Raw genomic sequence first — 16,795 nt, 5'->3', positions numbered from 1 at the left:
AAAACTTCTCTATGATGAAACAAAGCTCTATATATTTAAAAAGTGTGTATAACATTTATAACTCATGACAATTGCAAACCAACTAGCATTGGTTTAGCTTCAAATTACTATTAGTTGTGGCTGTTTTTGGAAGAAAAGGATACAAAGCTTATTAGGGCCCAGCATACCGGAAAAACTTAATTTTACATTGTCACAGAGTTCAAGAAATGACATTACAGTGTGAAGACACTATAAACTGCCATTTCTTTCTCATATGTTTCTTAAAACAGGCTGCAAAAATATTCAGTACCTCTATATAATAACTAACAAAAATATCTCTATTGACTACCATTTTCCTAGAGTGATTAAGGACCAAAAAATAGAATTCTTGTTGCTTTATTATCTGATAAACTACTAGTAAGCTCCCGTTAGAAGTTCTTTAGACATTACACCAAGTTGTCTTGGTCTTCTGATCATATATATATATATATGTTCATATATATATATGTATTTTTTCAAGTAAAGAAATGTTTAACAGATGTAAACTATTTATTGAATATTTGCCACCAAATATTGTTAAATACATTATCTTGCAGCATATCGCTTTCAAGTTAAAATGTCAAACAAACACCAATATTTACAATTCTTTTAAGGAATGTTATATAATGACACATTAAGGCGTAAATTCTTTTGGCTTATAATTCTTAAAAGAATGATAATAGCAAAAGTGATGCAAAATCTTCAGTGTGAGATTATGATTAAGCTACATTTTACAAAAATATGGTGTAAGATGGCAATAATCCCATTCAACATCCTGGATTAGATCCCTTCAGGAGGGACTGATAATTTATACAGTCAAACTTTAAAATTTACAGATAAAGGCAGTTCAATACTGCCACTGAGAAGTACATCTTTTAACATATACAACTTTCAGGCCACAGTTTTGAAGGTCTGAAGTATCAAGTTGGTTTGATGAATTAGTCGGTTGGCACTTATGAACACATTTATTGCCCTGTTTAGGAAAAAAAAAAAAAAAGCATTAATTTTATAAAAAAAATGATCCTTTAAAAATATTTATACTTGATACCATCTACTAACAATAGCAACAAAATAAATTTAGGGGAAAAAAAGAAAGGCAAGTTAGTCCTGAGGCTCCTATCCTTTATACCAGTTGGTACTGAATGGTCTTGCATCATTTGAAACTCTCCTAGGAATTAGTGCCCCCTAGTGGTTCTGGCTGGCAATAAAGTCTTGGGCTGCTAGTGACAGGTGGCGCCTCCACAACCAGATCTCATGGCGAGGCTGAACAAACAACTGGCCAAACAGGACTCGGTGTAGTCTCCAGCTCTGATTTCATGTAAGTTACTGAAATAAAATCTCCTCAAATGCTCTATGTCAATGGACATGATACTTAAGAAAAAAAGTTAATTACTTCAAATCTGATTTATCCCAATCTCTCTTACCTTCTTACCAAAAAAAAAAAAAAAAATTATGAGACTTCTAAACTACTTTTGGAATAAATCTACTTTTAAAATAATCATGTGGTGGGGTGCCGAGGTGGCTCAGTCGGTTAAGTGTCCAACTTAAGCTCAGGTCATAATCTTGGGGTTCATGTGTTCGAGCCCCGTACTGGGCTCTGTGCTGACAGCTCAGAGCCTGAAGCCTGCTTCTATTCTGTGTTTCCCTCTCTCTGTGCTCCTTCCCCGCTTCGTGTTCTCTCTCTCAAAAATAAATAAACATTAAAAAAAATAAAACAATCATGTGGTTTCAGTATTTGAAAGCTGACAATATGTAAATATATGTTCTTAGGAGTTACTTTGTGCCACACACATTTCTCCTATGTGAATGGGACAAAGAACGGAGGCCCTGGTCCCACTGTGTGGTCTTGTCAGTTCCTCAGTATCAGAGCTAAAACTTACATCTTCATCCTAGACATTTCTCAAAAAAGATGGACCAGGAAGAATTCATGGAATTACTGTGAATACATCCCCTCTATTGGAAGATGGCTCAAAGATCAAGTTCTATTAACAGTTTTCAGTTTTGAGAAAACAGGTACAAAACTTATGGCACATTATTCATACACAAATAATTGTAATTTACAGAAGCTACTGAATGGAGAAAAAGTAGGAGCAGGGGGCCTGAGTAATCCATATGCAGAGTGCATAACTTCAGATTAATGAAAATTAGGCTTTAAAGGAATCTCAACCTTTCAATGTGCTTATTTCATGATAGTTCTTAATTAGAATCAGAAATAATGATCCCATCATGTAAATTATTCTTTTAATGTGTTTTGGTTATTTGGGCTTAGCAGTGGAGACCAAGGAAAAACAGATGTAAGGTTATTTTCAGAACACACCTGCAAGCTTATTAAACTAAGTCATCAAGGAACATTTTCCCTAGACTCTCTAAACAGCGGTATGGAGTAACACAAAACCATTAATAAAATGTAGTTCAATATCTTCATAATATAAATGTAAAGATTTCAACGTATTTGAACTGCTAAAAAATAACTGAAAATTAACAGACCATTCTAATGTATTTTTTTTAAATATTACTATAATGATATTGTAATGGTTTGATCTGGCTTTTAGGGATCTTTAAATTTCAAACGGTAGGATAAAATGTTAGAGATCCCTGCCAGTTATAAATGAAATAATCACTATTTAAATGATTTTTCTGACTTTAAGCACTGTCAGAAAGTGGTCTTGTCCATAGAATTTCTAGTATGCTGCCTGAGGTACAAAGAAATCATGATGAGGTGCGATGCTGCAGATGACATAACCTCCCTGCTTATATATTATACGTGTGTGTAAAATACCTACATCTTCCTAGTGTTCTGGAGTGTTCCATAGACAATTGTATATAAATTTAAAAACAATGTCCAATTTACCTTTTTAGTATACTACTCATAGAACAAGTGCTCTTCCATGACAGTGAGTCCCAACCTTTGCAGCACTTTTAAATCACCTGGAATACTTTTTTTGTTTTTAAGTTTAATTATTTTGAGAGGGAGAGAGAGTGGAAGGGACACACAGAGAGAGAGGGAGAAAGAGAGAATCCCAGGTAGGCTCCGCACCGTCCGCACGGAGCCCAACACGGGACTCGATCTCACAAACTGTGAGATCACGACCTGAGCTGAAATAGAGTCAGAACACTTCACTAAGCCACCCAGGTGCCCCCTGGAATACTTTTTAAAAAGACTTACACTCTGGTCCCATTCCAAGCTAACTGAATCAGAACTTCTGAAATTGGAACCAAGGCACTGGAGTTTTCAAAAACCGAACCCAAGTGCTTCTAACATGCAAAGTGGATTAAGAACCACTGCTTTAACTTTAGTTCTCAAAAGACCTGGCAACATCAGTATCATCTGGAAACTTCTTAGAAATGCAAATTCTTCGGTGTGCTCCAGACCTACAGAGTGGACAATCTGTTCTTTAATGAGCCCTCCAGGTGATTCTGAGGCTACTAAAATTTAAGAACCACAGCTTCAGGGGCTGATAAAGTGGGCTAGTAAGCCAATCTCACTCCCCAGGCCGTCAAGCTAAGATTACTTTTATATTTTTAAATGGTTAAAAAAAAAGAAGAATATTATGTACAGGTGCAAATTATACAAAAGCCAAATTTCAGAGTCAGTAAATACAGTTTTATCAGAACCTGGCCATAATGCCACATGCTTCCACTGCTTCTGCACCACCACTACGGGGGGTGAAGCGGGTGGTTCTGACGAGCCCACCAGGCCAAAGTACTTGCCATGTGGCCTATTTCCGAAAAAGCCTGCCACCTGCTCTCAACTAGTTATGGCTGGATTGTCAACCGCACACTCCCTATTTTATAAACAGTCTATCTTTGTTACTAGTTAATTTGAGTATTAACAACATAGTAAAAGGGCTTAATTTATATGGTTTTAGTATCATATAAAACTACATAATTTAACTTTAAAAGACAAGGATGATAAATCACACTACTTACTTGCCATCTTTAAAATAGGTTTTCAGAGTATCACTGAAACTTTTGGAGTATTTTACAAATTCTTTCTTTTGGTGTTCAAGTGCCTATAGACATTAAACATAGTAAGAAAAATATTAAATAAAAAAAGAGAAATAAAAGCCAAAATCAAAGACAGAAAGATTACACAGAATATGGGATGGACTTTATATTATGGATTAGAATTTTGAGATTTACTTAAATATATGTGACAGCATATTTTAATTCAATAACAAAACCAGTGGTTAATGATACAAAACTATTTCCAATAACCAGACCATCTTCATATTTAATTCAATAAAACAAGTAAGTGTAAAGCAACATCTAGGGTGGGAGCTTACAAGGCTTCTACTCCACTTACCCTGCGGTTCTGGTACTGGTACTTCTTGAAGACATTATTCACTGTATCAAGAAGTTCTTTTATTGCACTAGCTATATCCCTGTTGGGTAAGGGAAAAAGAATCTTCTTTAAATCAGTTATGTTTGGAAGAGGTTTGTCTGTGTGTGTGCTTACTGTATATAATATATACAAATATACACACGTTTTACGGATTACTAGTCACGCTGTTAATGACCACACTAATCCTGCATCATGTGCAAACATCCGACTGGTAGGTTGCATGGAGCTTCTAGCTCGTATCCTTCTGTGACCCTGACCTCTCTGCACTGCTGACCGCTTTGTCAAGGTTTGTTCTACAATTAACTTCAACCTTCCTAAATCAGTAACATTTCATTCAGCATTACTTACTCAAATTTTTAAGAATTGTCTCTGCTTCCCACCTTTTCCAGTTATGATTTTTCCTTTCTCTGGCTAATGTAGCTAAATTCAAGCTACCATATTCTCCACTTTTGCTATCTCATGAACAATTATATAAAATTTTTACTTCACATGCAATTCACTCCTTTATTTACCAGCACTTCAAGTCACATACCTAAAAGTTGAACGTTGAAAATGAAAAGCATTTCAGACATCTCTTAAGACACATTTACCTTCTACTTAACAACTGCCTATCTTCCTCTTCCAAAACCTTTGTTGTTATTATTTCCCTTGGAAAATATATTGAAATTTGAGAAAGGCAGTATCAGAGTATTTTTCTACCTTAACCTTTTCAGCAATCATCCTTGGACTATATATGCATCAACACCTTCCTCTACTTTTAAGGATATAAAGAAAACAGTAATTCTCATGAGCTGAATGTTCTTCTTATCCATAACCCATTTTTTTTCTAAACTCTTATCTTTTACATCTATGCCCTTTTCAATTTTCATCTTCTAACTTCATAGCAATGTATTTGGTCAAACTGAACTTAAACTTCTGCTGTGCAAATGCAAGAGTGAAGATATGAATTAGTAACACATAAATCTACACCATTCCAAACATAATCTTTTACTACTGACTTTTTAATCACAAATGTCAGATTTCAGGTATTTCATACCTAAAACATTTCAGCTTTTTACTGAAGAAAAAAAAACCAAAGCGCTCTATGTCCGTATTTTGTGTGTGTGCGTGTATGTGTATTTCATAACATTTCTCATAAATAAGCAAGTGGGATGTCTAAGAATTACAAGTATGCAGGATATTGATATAAAAGAAGTATTTGTCTATTCTGAAATAGTAAAATATTTTAACAAATATTACTTATTACCTCCTGTATGTCAAACATTGATATCAGGCTGAAACACTAAAATATTAAATATGCAAGTAGGACAATGAATTTTAGATACAAATGGAACCTGTCCACTCATTTTTCCCCTTTTACCTCTAGTTTAAGAACAGCAGTTTTAACTTATATTAATGGTTCCTTTCATCTATAGTTTCAAGTAAGCGGACTCCTGTATTGCTGTGATGTGCATAAATTCGTTACTGCTTATTAATAAAGTAGTATCAAATGACCATGACATGAGAAAAATTACGATTTAGCAAATAAATATTTGGAAGATACTTCAAGTCCATAACAAGCCCATTTAAAACAGAACATAATAGAGCAAATTACAGAGTAATCAAACAGGTGTTTATATGCAAAAAACTTTGTAGAATACTTTAATATCCTACTTTAAAAGGGGGATTAGGGGAATCTGGGTGGCTCAGTCAGTTAAATGTCCGACTTCGGCTCAGGTCATGATCTCACGGTTTGTGAATTCGAGCCTACTTCAGATTCTGTGTCTCCCTCTCTCTCTGCCCTGCCCCACTCTTGCTATCTCGAAAATAAATGAACATTAAAAAATAAATAAATAAAAGGGATTATAGGGGCACCTGAGTGGCTTAGCTGGTAAAGCATCAATCAAACTCTTGATTTCAGCTCCAGTCATGACCTCACAGTCATCAGATTGGAGCCCTGCATTGGGCTCTGCACTGAGCATGGAGCCTGCTTGGGATTCTCTCTCTCTCCCTCTCTCTTTGCCCCTCCTCTCTCATGTGCTTTCTCTCTCTTCTCAAAGTAAATAAATAAAGCGGTGCCTGGGTGGCTCAGTCGGCTAACCATCCGACTCTGCCTCAGGTCATGATCTCACAGTTTGTGGGTTTGAGCTCCGCGTCGGGCTCTGTGCTGACAGCTCAGAGCCTGGAGCCTGGTTTGGATTCTGTCTCTCGTCCTCTCTCTGCTCCCCTCTGCTCATGCTTTCTCTCGCTTTCAAAAATAAACATTAGAAAAATGTTTTAAAAACAAAGATTTTTAAAAATAAAAATAAAAAATAAAAAAGGGATTACAAGAATGTGCTTTCAGGGTCAATCTGCAAGATGAATATATGCTCTATATATAATGATAATGGCTAGATTGTATAGGTCAAAAGAATAGTGAGTTCTCATTCACTCGCCTCTTAGATAAAGCGAGGGTTTACTGAATAGCACCCCAGGCTGACTAATGAATATTGGGAAACTGTCTATATTTAAAAAAAAAAAAAACACCTAAAAAATAACCCCCCAGGTAATTTTACTGATGAACCAACTTTGGAAACCAGTCTTTGGGAATCTAGAGCCTAGAACTAAAGTTAGATCTATTACTGATCACAGAGCTTTGTAAAGAACTCTACTGAATGATCAAGGCTGTTTATCTGTAGGCCTGCCTTTCTTTAAAAATAATCTGTGGTTGGGGCGCCTGGGTGGTTCAGTCAGTTAAGCATGCGGCTTTGGCTCAGGTCATGGTCTCACAGTTTGTGGGTTTGAGCTCCGCTTTGGGCTCTGTGAGCCTAGAGCCTGCCTCGGATTCTATGTCTCCCTCTCTCTATGATCCTCTCCCACTCGCACTGTCTCCTTCTCAAAAATAATAAACATTTAAAAAAAATTAAAAACAATTTGTGGCAATTTATGTCAAACATTAGATCATCTGTATGTACACAGAACAGTTTTTTCAGTTAAGGCACTAAGGTTTGCACCAGGGAAGCTAAATTGTATTAGTAATTAAGTCTCCATTTCCTACAACAAAAAATAATCAGAACTTCAAAAAATACTTCAGACAATGTAACAGATCAAGAATTGGAGAAAACCTGAGGATAAAATAACTTCCGCATTATTAGTCTGGAGTGAAGTGATTCTGTGAAAAGGGCCATGTAGCACAGTTACAGTGGGAAGAAATTTTAGCAATTTGTAGCTTTTTGTGGGCAATTTTGGGGAAACATACACTTGAAAGAGAGGATAACAGGCATCAGATGAAATGTAAACATACATCCTATCCAAAACTTGCATGGAACAGTAGAGCTTTTAATCATGTCACCCAAATTTATATAACGTATGTTTATGTGAACACTTTAAAGGAAAAAAATTCCTATCTGTATGTTTAGTTTCATCTAGACTGGACAACTCTGGAAAAGCTATTCTGAAACCATCTGAAAAACCAAACTCATGAATTGAGCATATGATTATGCAAATGCAGACTATAAAGAGTAAATAGATAAATACATGGCTTTCTGCTTTAAGAAGATACAAGTCTCTACTAATCATTCATTAGAATATATCAGACTTAAAAAAAAACCCTATTAGTTAATTTTATTAAATATTTGTATAAGCTTAACTGTAGTCAAACAGAAACATTCATTAATCAAAAGAACTTTTACCATATTTGTTTGCCAGATCATTTTCCCTCATTAACTTCTTGGAGAAAAGGGGGGAAGCCCTTGTTTTACCATGCTGGTATGTGCCGTGTGTGCAAGCTTCTGTGTGAGGTACGTTATGTGTGTCATTTCTTCCAATTCTTGCAACTTTTACCCCCGTCTTCATAGGCAGAAACTAGAATGGCAGAAGCTACTAATATACCCGAGATCATACCTCTAAATACTGGAATGGAAATTCAAATCTTGGTCTGCTAACATATACGTATACAAAACTGCCTGGGTATTTGTTAGTGGACAGAAGTCTTTTTTCTACTTTAATATAACCCATGAAATCAGATGCAGTGCTTGATAAAGTATTTGATACATGTTTATTGAAAAATATTGCTAAAGTAAAGATAAAACTACCTTAAATATAAAAAAGTAAAATATTTCAAAGAAAAAACAGTAACTACACAATATGTTGTACCTGAAGGATAAGCCATTTTTTTATTTTGGTGCGTTTTTATCCATGAACCATGGGAATGATATGTCCCAAAATGTACCAATCTGTATCCGTGATACAAATAATTACACCTTCCCTATCTATGTTCATTCATACATGGTTGAATTTTGGTCTCAGAAATAATATACATTATCAACACAAACTTTACATGGCCAATTATGCTTCCTCAAATGGTTAAGAAATAAATTTGAATTGCCAATATTCTTAATTCAGTCATGCTGAGTGCACTCCAGAAAACATAACTGAAATATTACTATTGCCCCACAAATGAGAAACAAGCCCCTGATTTGGCCTCTGTGAAGGACTATGGACAAGACTCTTAGGCTCCTGACTTCAATTCCCTTATAATTAAAAAGTGGTTGGTTGTAAAGTGTTTTTCAAACCTCTCTCTCCACAGCCACGAAGGGTTTAGCAGGGATGCTTTGGGGACTCCAGAGGGGAAGACGGTGTCAAAGCAGCAGGATGAGGGCTCTGGGGCGATCGCGTCTCCCCAGCTTCACCCACAGCACTGTTCTCGCTCTTACCGACTGAAATTCTACATTAAGATGTCCTTTATCACACCTCTTCTGAATGGTAGAAACCATTTTTGGATCACCAGGTTAGATCAGCATAATGCATCTCTGGGAAGCAGCAGAGAAGACCCTGGAGCAAGTTTGCCTGGGTTCGAAGCCAGATCTACCAACTTAACCAGCTCTGTGACCTTAAAACATTACTTAATTTCTTCCCTTGTTATAGCAGTGTTATAATAAGTTAATATATACAAAGCACATGAGAAAGCACTGAGAACATTATTGGAATGAGGGACTATTATTATCAAGAGGACACTGATTCTATAAACTTCTCCTTCAGTGACCTGAGGCAAGATCTGCTAAAAATATTATTTTTAAAATGTCATATATTCATAGAAGTGTAGAATAGATCATAAGCAAATATATGATCAAGATAAATTAAAATCTTATTAAATTATTTGAAAATGCCAAAAATAAGTTGTTTAAATAACTGTGCTTCAGATCACTGGCTTCAGATCCTTTTATGAGCTAAACGTGTTTACTTTATATTAGACTAAAAATAAAAATTCATGCACAGTTGATCATCTTCCTTTTTTACATATTAAAAATAGTTAAAGGAAGTTGTGGCTTTCCTATAAGGGTAAAATATTTACCTCAGGATTTGTTCCTGTGACATGAAATTTAGCTAGGCAATGAAAAATCTCTCATACTTTCAGGTTCTCAATTAGAAGACCTAAAAGAGGGGCGTCTGGGTGGCTCAGTCCCTTGAAAGTCTGACTTCGGGTCAGGTCATGATCTCACGGTTACTGGGTTTCAGCCCTGTGTGGGGCTCTGTGCTGACAGCTCAGGGCCTGAAGTCTGCTTCCAGATTCTGTGTCTCCCTCTCTCTGCCCCTCCCCGCTTGTGTCCTATCTCACTGCCTCTCAAAAATAAAAAACGTTTTAAAAAAAAAAAAGGGGAAAAGAAGACCTAAAAAAAGAGGGGCGCTCCCTGAAAGCTGGATTCGGTGGCCATCACAAACCATTATTTTCTAAAATGGGGTACTCCTCCCCCATACCACTCAAAATAGGTGCCCAAACTAGCTAAAATAGCATTTTGTAATGCGAATTACCAAGAATACTATTTCTAAGAGATGAATGTTAGTATTTACTCCCAGTGAACATCTTTACATTCTTTAAAGATACAATGTATGATGATGCAGCCTCTTCCAGAATAAACAAACATCTGAAAAATTTTCCTTTTCAGCATTTTCTACTTGTGGTTTCACCAAAAGGTCGCACTACTAATGCCACTCTAGTTATTCCCAATTTTCTTCATTTTATATCCAGTGAGGCTGAAGGAAATCATGAGACTCTACTCATCCAGAAATTATGTTTGGAACTTCCCCCTCATGCTCCCACCCCCCCACCTCCAAGGAGAGCGCCCGGGGTTGAGGACCACTGCTCAAGGATGGGCCTTCTTGCTGCTGCTGCCGGACAGCCTGCCGGCCTCACGCATATTCTCGGTCTTACTTAACCCGTGTCCCAAAGGTAAGGATTTAGAGGTTTACAATTTGGCTAATATTAAAAAATGCTATTCAACCCTAAGAATACATTACTTACCTTAAGGACTTCTGCCATTTCTGAAACAAAATAATACTGGTATCCTCTGTTACCAATACTATAATTTACCCAGCTTCTCTATTCACTTTAATCTGACACTGACATTTTTCCCTTATTTTTTATAGTTCAAACTACCTTCCAGTTTATGTACATTTCATTCACTTTTTATATTAACATTCTTTTTATTTTTAATTTTTTTTATGTTTTTTAATTTATTTTTGAGAGACAAACAGAGACAGCCTAAGCAGGGGAGGGTCAGAGAGAGAAGGAGACCCAGAATCCAAAGCAGGCTCCAGGCTCTGAGCTAGCTGCCAGCACAGAGCCCGATGCGGGGCTCGAACCCACCAACCGTGAGATCATGACCTGAGCCGAAGCCGGACACTTAACTGGCTGAGCCACCCAAGAGCCCCTATATTAACATTCTAAAAAATGTTATAGTCTAATGTCAAATACCACAGATTAGACGTTACTAATCAAGATGCAGTATTTAAAAATTTCAAGTTTTATTTCAAGTTAACATTTCAATTTAATATTAATGTCATACCAAAATAAAACACCTAGAATTAGTGGTTCCTTTGAAGTACTTTCAAGGAAAGAAGAACCAAAGCCCAAAGCTGCTTACTTGATTGTCTGCAGAAACCTCACTCGGTCATTGATCTCATCTGGGATCTTACTGAGAATCTGTTTAAGTGCTCGTGCCTTTTCATTTAGGTCCTGGAATTCTGGCTCTGGTCGTTCAATCATATACTCTGATAAAATACACAATAAAAAGCATCATGCAATTCCTTGCCAAATTCAAATTCAAGAATTCCCAATATTGGGTAAAGAGGGGGGCCAGACGGGGAGAGAAAGGCCAGATGATTAGGAAAGACAAGATTGCAAAGCAGATTTCATTCAAGTTCAGCTTAGTTCGGAAATCGTATTAGGGCCTTCTCCCAGTGACATTATCAAAAGATGAAAGACCAAACATTTTCTAATTTGGGAAAAATTGAAATCCCATGAAATCTTAAAATAAACAAATAAACAAAAGTCTAATTCAAGTTTATCAGGCTTCTAAAGCTACAGTCCACAAAGAAACTTTAAAGTAATGACATTCATAACAAATATAATGGCAACATATATCTGTCAATGGGGAAGATGACTTTAATAAAAACCTCTATATTTAATATGTAATTGGCCCATTATATCAAAACCCAAACAACCTACTAATGTCTTCAGCACGTTCTTGAAATCTCACTTAAAACACAAACAGTTTACATAGATTTTGTCCCCACTATCGTCATAGTGATGATAACAGTAAGGAAAGGGAGAAGGCCCTTCGTCAAATAAAGATTTGGAGGAAATGCTTTTCAACAAAGTAAGAAAACTAAATAAGACTCTGACTACCTTCTACATCGTCAGCTGCCATTCGAAGAAGGGACTCTGTGAAGTTAACCTCTACACTTTTCTTCTCTAAAATTTTCATGATGATGTCTTGCGTAAGTCCGGGATTTTCTTTTTCAGCCTGTAAGGAAGAGAAAGCTAGTTTTAAAATACAGAAGCTCAATCAGCATTTTAAGCCAAAACTTAATCATTTAGAACCTGCTGGGAATTTCTTACAGTGATCAACTTATGAGGGAAGAAATCTTTGTTTTTTAAATTTTTTTATTTTTGAGAGACAAAGAGAGACAGTGTGAGCTGGGGAGGGTCAGAGTTAGAGGGAGACACAGAATCTGAAGACAGGCTCCAGGCTCTGAGCTAGCTGTCAGCACAGAGCCTGATGCGGGGCTTGACCCACGAAATCGCAAGATCATGACCTGAGCTGAAGCTGGACGCTTAACCGACTGAGCCACCCAGGCGCCCCGGGAGAAATCTTTGTAAAGTAGGTGTCATGATGGATGGCATTCACTTTCCTCAGAGCTTATGCATGAGGCTCTTCATTACAGCCATGGCCCCCTTTGCCATTTGAATGTATTTATCACTTCCTATTTCTCCTCTACGCTCACTTGCAATCAAACTGGTAACAAAAATAGAAATAAACTTTATATGTATTTTGGTAATCCATCAATTACTCTTTTCAGTAGCTTCATATATTAAGGATACTTAGCTTTCTTTTCATTAGCTAATATTTCAACTTGAGGGTCAAATAATAAGTTATGTTACCAGTACTTTGCAGACTCTTGGCATTTAAATGAATACAATATCAAGAAAAAGAAAAATGAAACAAAAAACCAGGATTCCCTTTGCAGGTTTTATTTAAGCTATATAATCCCTTAACTACTTTCACACATGACAATTTTCATTTCCGGTTTTATTTTTGTAGCAAGAATAATTTACACAACAGCATTTAATCCTCTTGCTACCTCCTGAGTTTGTCTAGCTTGTCTCACTAGTGAGTTTGCACTGGTTCTATGTTACTTACATTCACCAGGGCACTAAATCTTCTAGCCGTTTCAGGAATGAACATAAGAGTTCTGCATTTACCAATGTTAATTTTCAGATTTAGGGTTTCCCCAGTAATTCTGTCCCGTTTTACTGTTCTTAAAAATTTTGAAATGACATTCTAAGTGTTTGTTTTAGGATGCCTGTCAATTTTAATCATTATGCTGATGATTTCCTATCATTTTTGCCTAATATTAAACGGCAAATAGAAACACAATTTATGATAATTGGACAGCGATCTATTTGCCTCCTTATGTGTCAAGCACACTTAACCTCTGCCTTTTCAATTTCATTCTGGTATCTGCAGCTCTAGCTTTCTTCTGTTCCTACTGCTCTTTCCATTACAACATCTTGTTTTTCATTAGGTTTCAAATACCAAAAACTGGAAGGCTTTGGGATGGAATGGGAAAAGAAAATATACACATTTATCTTGATCCTGGACCATTTTAACTTACTGTCATATGCTATTTAAGGAAATCATTTTGATAGATGAGTAATAACAATAAAGTGTATCATATGAATTCCATTCCCTTTATAACTTGTTTTGCTTTTTTCCTTCCATGAATATATTTAAGATAGAATCTATTTTCAAAATACAACAGTTACCTTTCAAAGAAAAGTTGTTTAATTTGGGTTAAGATGGTGTCAACATTAATTTGGTGAACCGCCACAAAATTATATGCACTATTTAAATAAGCCAGTATTTGATAACAGTGGTTTATCTTCTTCCTCTAAGTAGCAGTAAATTACTTATATAATCCATTGTCTTATGAGGCAGAGCATTCTCCATCTGCTTACAAGAAATGCCAACAGGAAGACCATCTCTGAGTAAGTTATAACTAAATGCGAACTAAATGCTCACAGTCTGAGAATAAGGTTTCCAATACCAAGGTGGTCTGGAGCCCCAAACTGCCCAAATTGGAGCATTACAGAAATCTTGCAGAAGTATTGAACTTTCTCAGCTCACAGGTGTTCTTTTTTTTTTTAATTTTTTTTATTTATTTTTGAGAGACAGAGACAGTGCAAGTAGGGGAGGGTCAGAGAGAGAGGGAGACACAGAATCTGAAGCAGGCTCCAGGCTCTGAGCTAGCCGTCAGCACAGAGCCCGATGCGGGGCTTGAACCCACGAACTGTGAGATCATGACCTGAGCTGAAGCCAGACACTTAACCGACTGAGCCACCCAGGCGCCCCAGCACACAGGTGTTCGTAAGTGCTAAGAAATATACCTTTATAGTGCTATGTATTCAAACAACTTAGTAAGTACTTGTATCTTCTTACAATGTAGTAGTCTTTAAAAAATACAAAACTTGAAAGAAAGATTTTCTTTCTTTCTTAAATGACCAAGATTACTTGCTATTGAGATGCATGCACCTGCTGGGCACTGTACAATTCTCAAATGTTGGAATCAGACTGGATCCTGCCACCCTCATTTCCTGTTGTACACTGATTTTCTGGTGGTACTTCCTTTTTATCATAGCAATGGCAAAAATCCAACTTCACAAAGAGATGACATCATTGAAAGATATAAATATATATATATATCTCAATCTAGAATGTTGGAGTTGCAAATTACCTCAAGCTAGCGTAGTTCAGTGTCAAACAGATGTTTAGCAGCACTATGTTCCTTTAAATGTTTAAAACAACTCATGGCACCCATCTGAGTTTGCTTTGGGGATGCAGGGTGCCTATGCACATAGCCTGGAAATAAAAGTCTTAGTGTCTTCTGGCTGAAATCCTAATTAAGCTACTTACTTTTAATTTTAAAAGCCTTCAATCTATCCAATTATTCTGCCTGACAAAAATAAATAAATCCATGCTTAAACTGGTGACTTTATCTATCTATACCTTCAGGTCTGCCCCCAGAATACAACCTTGAATTCTATGGTTGTCCAATTTTTTTTAATGATTTTTAAAAATTTTATTATTTTTGAAAGAGAGAGAGAGAAAGAGAAAGCATGTGAGTGGGGAAAGGGCAGAGAGGGGAAGGGAGAGGATCTGAAGCAGATTCTGTGCTGATAGCAGAGAGCCCAATGCGGGGCTCAAACTCACGAACCGTGAGTTCACGACCTGAGGTGAAGTTGGAAGCTTAACTGACTGAGCCACCCAAGTGCCCTAGTTGTCCAATTTTTATAAAGAACCCAACTATGAGAGAAGATTATCCCCAAAGGCAGTAACATTCACTCTTTTGTGATTCAGGGATTCTCAACAGCAAAACCTATCTGAACTTTTCAAAGGGGAGAAGAACCAAGAACAGATATCTTAAGAGATAATATTCATTAGTATTTCATCTTGCGAAAAAGTATTTTAATCCTTTTTCTTGTGATAATAAATATTAAACCTTGATAAATGACACTGTGTTGTGGTCAAAGAACCGGAAACAGAGGCATATACATTATGGATATTAATAGGGATATGTGGGTGTGAGAGAAGCTTTTAATATCTTTTTCAGGGACACCTGGAGGGCTCAGTCGGTTAAGCATCTGACTCTTGATTTGGGCCCAGGTCACGGTCTCGCAATTTGTTAAGTTTGAGCCCTGCATGGGGCTCTGCACTGTCAGTGTGGAGCTTGCTTGGGATTCTCTCTCTCTCAAAAATATTTTGTCAAATAAGTTTTAGTTTTAAAAACTCAAAATCTTCATCTTTTGAATGCATGCCCTTTTAATTCCATTTGAAATTTTAAAAATTAGGGGCACGTTGGTGGCTCGGTTGATTGTGTCTGACTTCGGCTCAGGTCATGATCTCAAAGTTCATGAGTTCAAGCCCCACCTCGGGCTCTGAGCTGACAGCTCAAGTCTGGAGGCCTGTTTCAGATTCTGTGTCTCCCTCTCTCTGCCCCTTTCCCACTCACACTGCCTCTGTCTCTGTTTCTCTCTCAAAAATAAACATTAAAATAATTAACAAATTAAATGATAATAACAATAAAATCAATGCAAACTGACTAATTTGTTTTCCTCTCAAAATAACTTCCACTTTCCCAAATTAAGAATCTGTGCCATGGCTATTAAAATTTATCCATGTGCTAAACCAGATCTATCCTAACTATATACTTTAAACACAATTTGCTTTTAAATTGTACTATAGTTTTAAAACATCAGATTATATGTAAATATATCAAAAGAAAAAGCTTAATGAAATTCATTATTTTGTCTCTTTTATAAATAACATTGAGGACATCACCTACTACTTCAGACAGAGTCCTCTTTATGATGAGCAAGAGAAATCTCTGTTCCTGCTACCAGAAAAGCTGAAAAATTGACTTTTGCCTTACCAATATTATATTGTAAATAAGTTGTCTTTCCTTCTTTTCTTTGGCCACAATGAAAATAATAAGAAAGCTTAAAACAGCTTTGCCTCACTAATGACTGAATATGCTATTCTAAAACTGCAACAAAGCTCAAAAAAAAACAAACAAATTGATGGTGTTACTTCATTCATTCTTGTCATGAACCCAATGATTTTCAGAACATACTTTAATTAAGCTACTATGTATGCATACACAGGCAGTGGATTTTAGAGTATTAACCACGTCAAAACAGCTCTAATCAAATATATACAATGTAAATTCTTATGGTGAGGTAAGAGAGCTGTCTAGTGACATTATCTATACTACCAGTTAAGAGTGGCATCAATAAACTAATCTTTGCCATAAAAAAAAAAATCAAGCTAGATGGCTTTATGGTTTTATTCCAATAAAACTTAACTAGACATTTTTTTCTAGATTTAAACATTAAAATACTTTACCTGAAATAGA

The 16,795-nt window shown here is 36.3% G+C and overlaps 1 protein-coding gene across 3 annotated transcripts in view; it reads right to left on the bottom strand.

Annotated features, from left to right (window-relative positions):
- Window positions 1-359: 359 nt before the first annotated feature.
- Window positions 360-16,795, bottom strand: part of PDCD10 (programmed cell death 10) — a 45,872-nt gene continuing 29,436 nt past the window's right edge. For all 3 annotated transcript variants that reach the window (XM_029939947.1, XM_029939946.1, XM_029939945.1), the window contains 5 exons: window positions 12,009-12,126; window positions 11,245-11,371; window positions 4,325-4,403; window positions 3,949-4,031; window positions 360-991 (listed from right to left, as the gene is read on the bottom strand). In XM_029939947.1, the coding sequence (XP_029795807.1) occupies window positions 910-991; window positions 3,949-4,031; window positions 4,325-4,403; window positions 11,245-11,371; window positions 12,009-12,126 (489 nt within the window). In that variant the 3' untranslated portion in view covers window positions 360-909. The remainder of the gene's footprint in view (window positions 992-3,948; window positions 4,032-4,324; window positions 4,404-11,244; window positions 11,372-12,008; window positions 12,127-16,795) is intronic.

Source organism: Suricata suricatta, chromosome 5 (assembly GCF_006229205.1).
Source record: "Suricata suricatta isolate VVHF042 chromosome 5, meerkat_22Aug2017_6uvM2_HiC, whole genome shotgun sequence".
NCBI lineage: Eukaryota > Metazoa > Chordata > Mammalia > Carnivora > Herpestidae > Suricata > Suricata suricatta.
The sequence above is the reverse complement of the archived record's forward strand: the minus strand, read 5'-3'. Positions and strand labels throughout refer to the sequence as shown.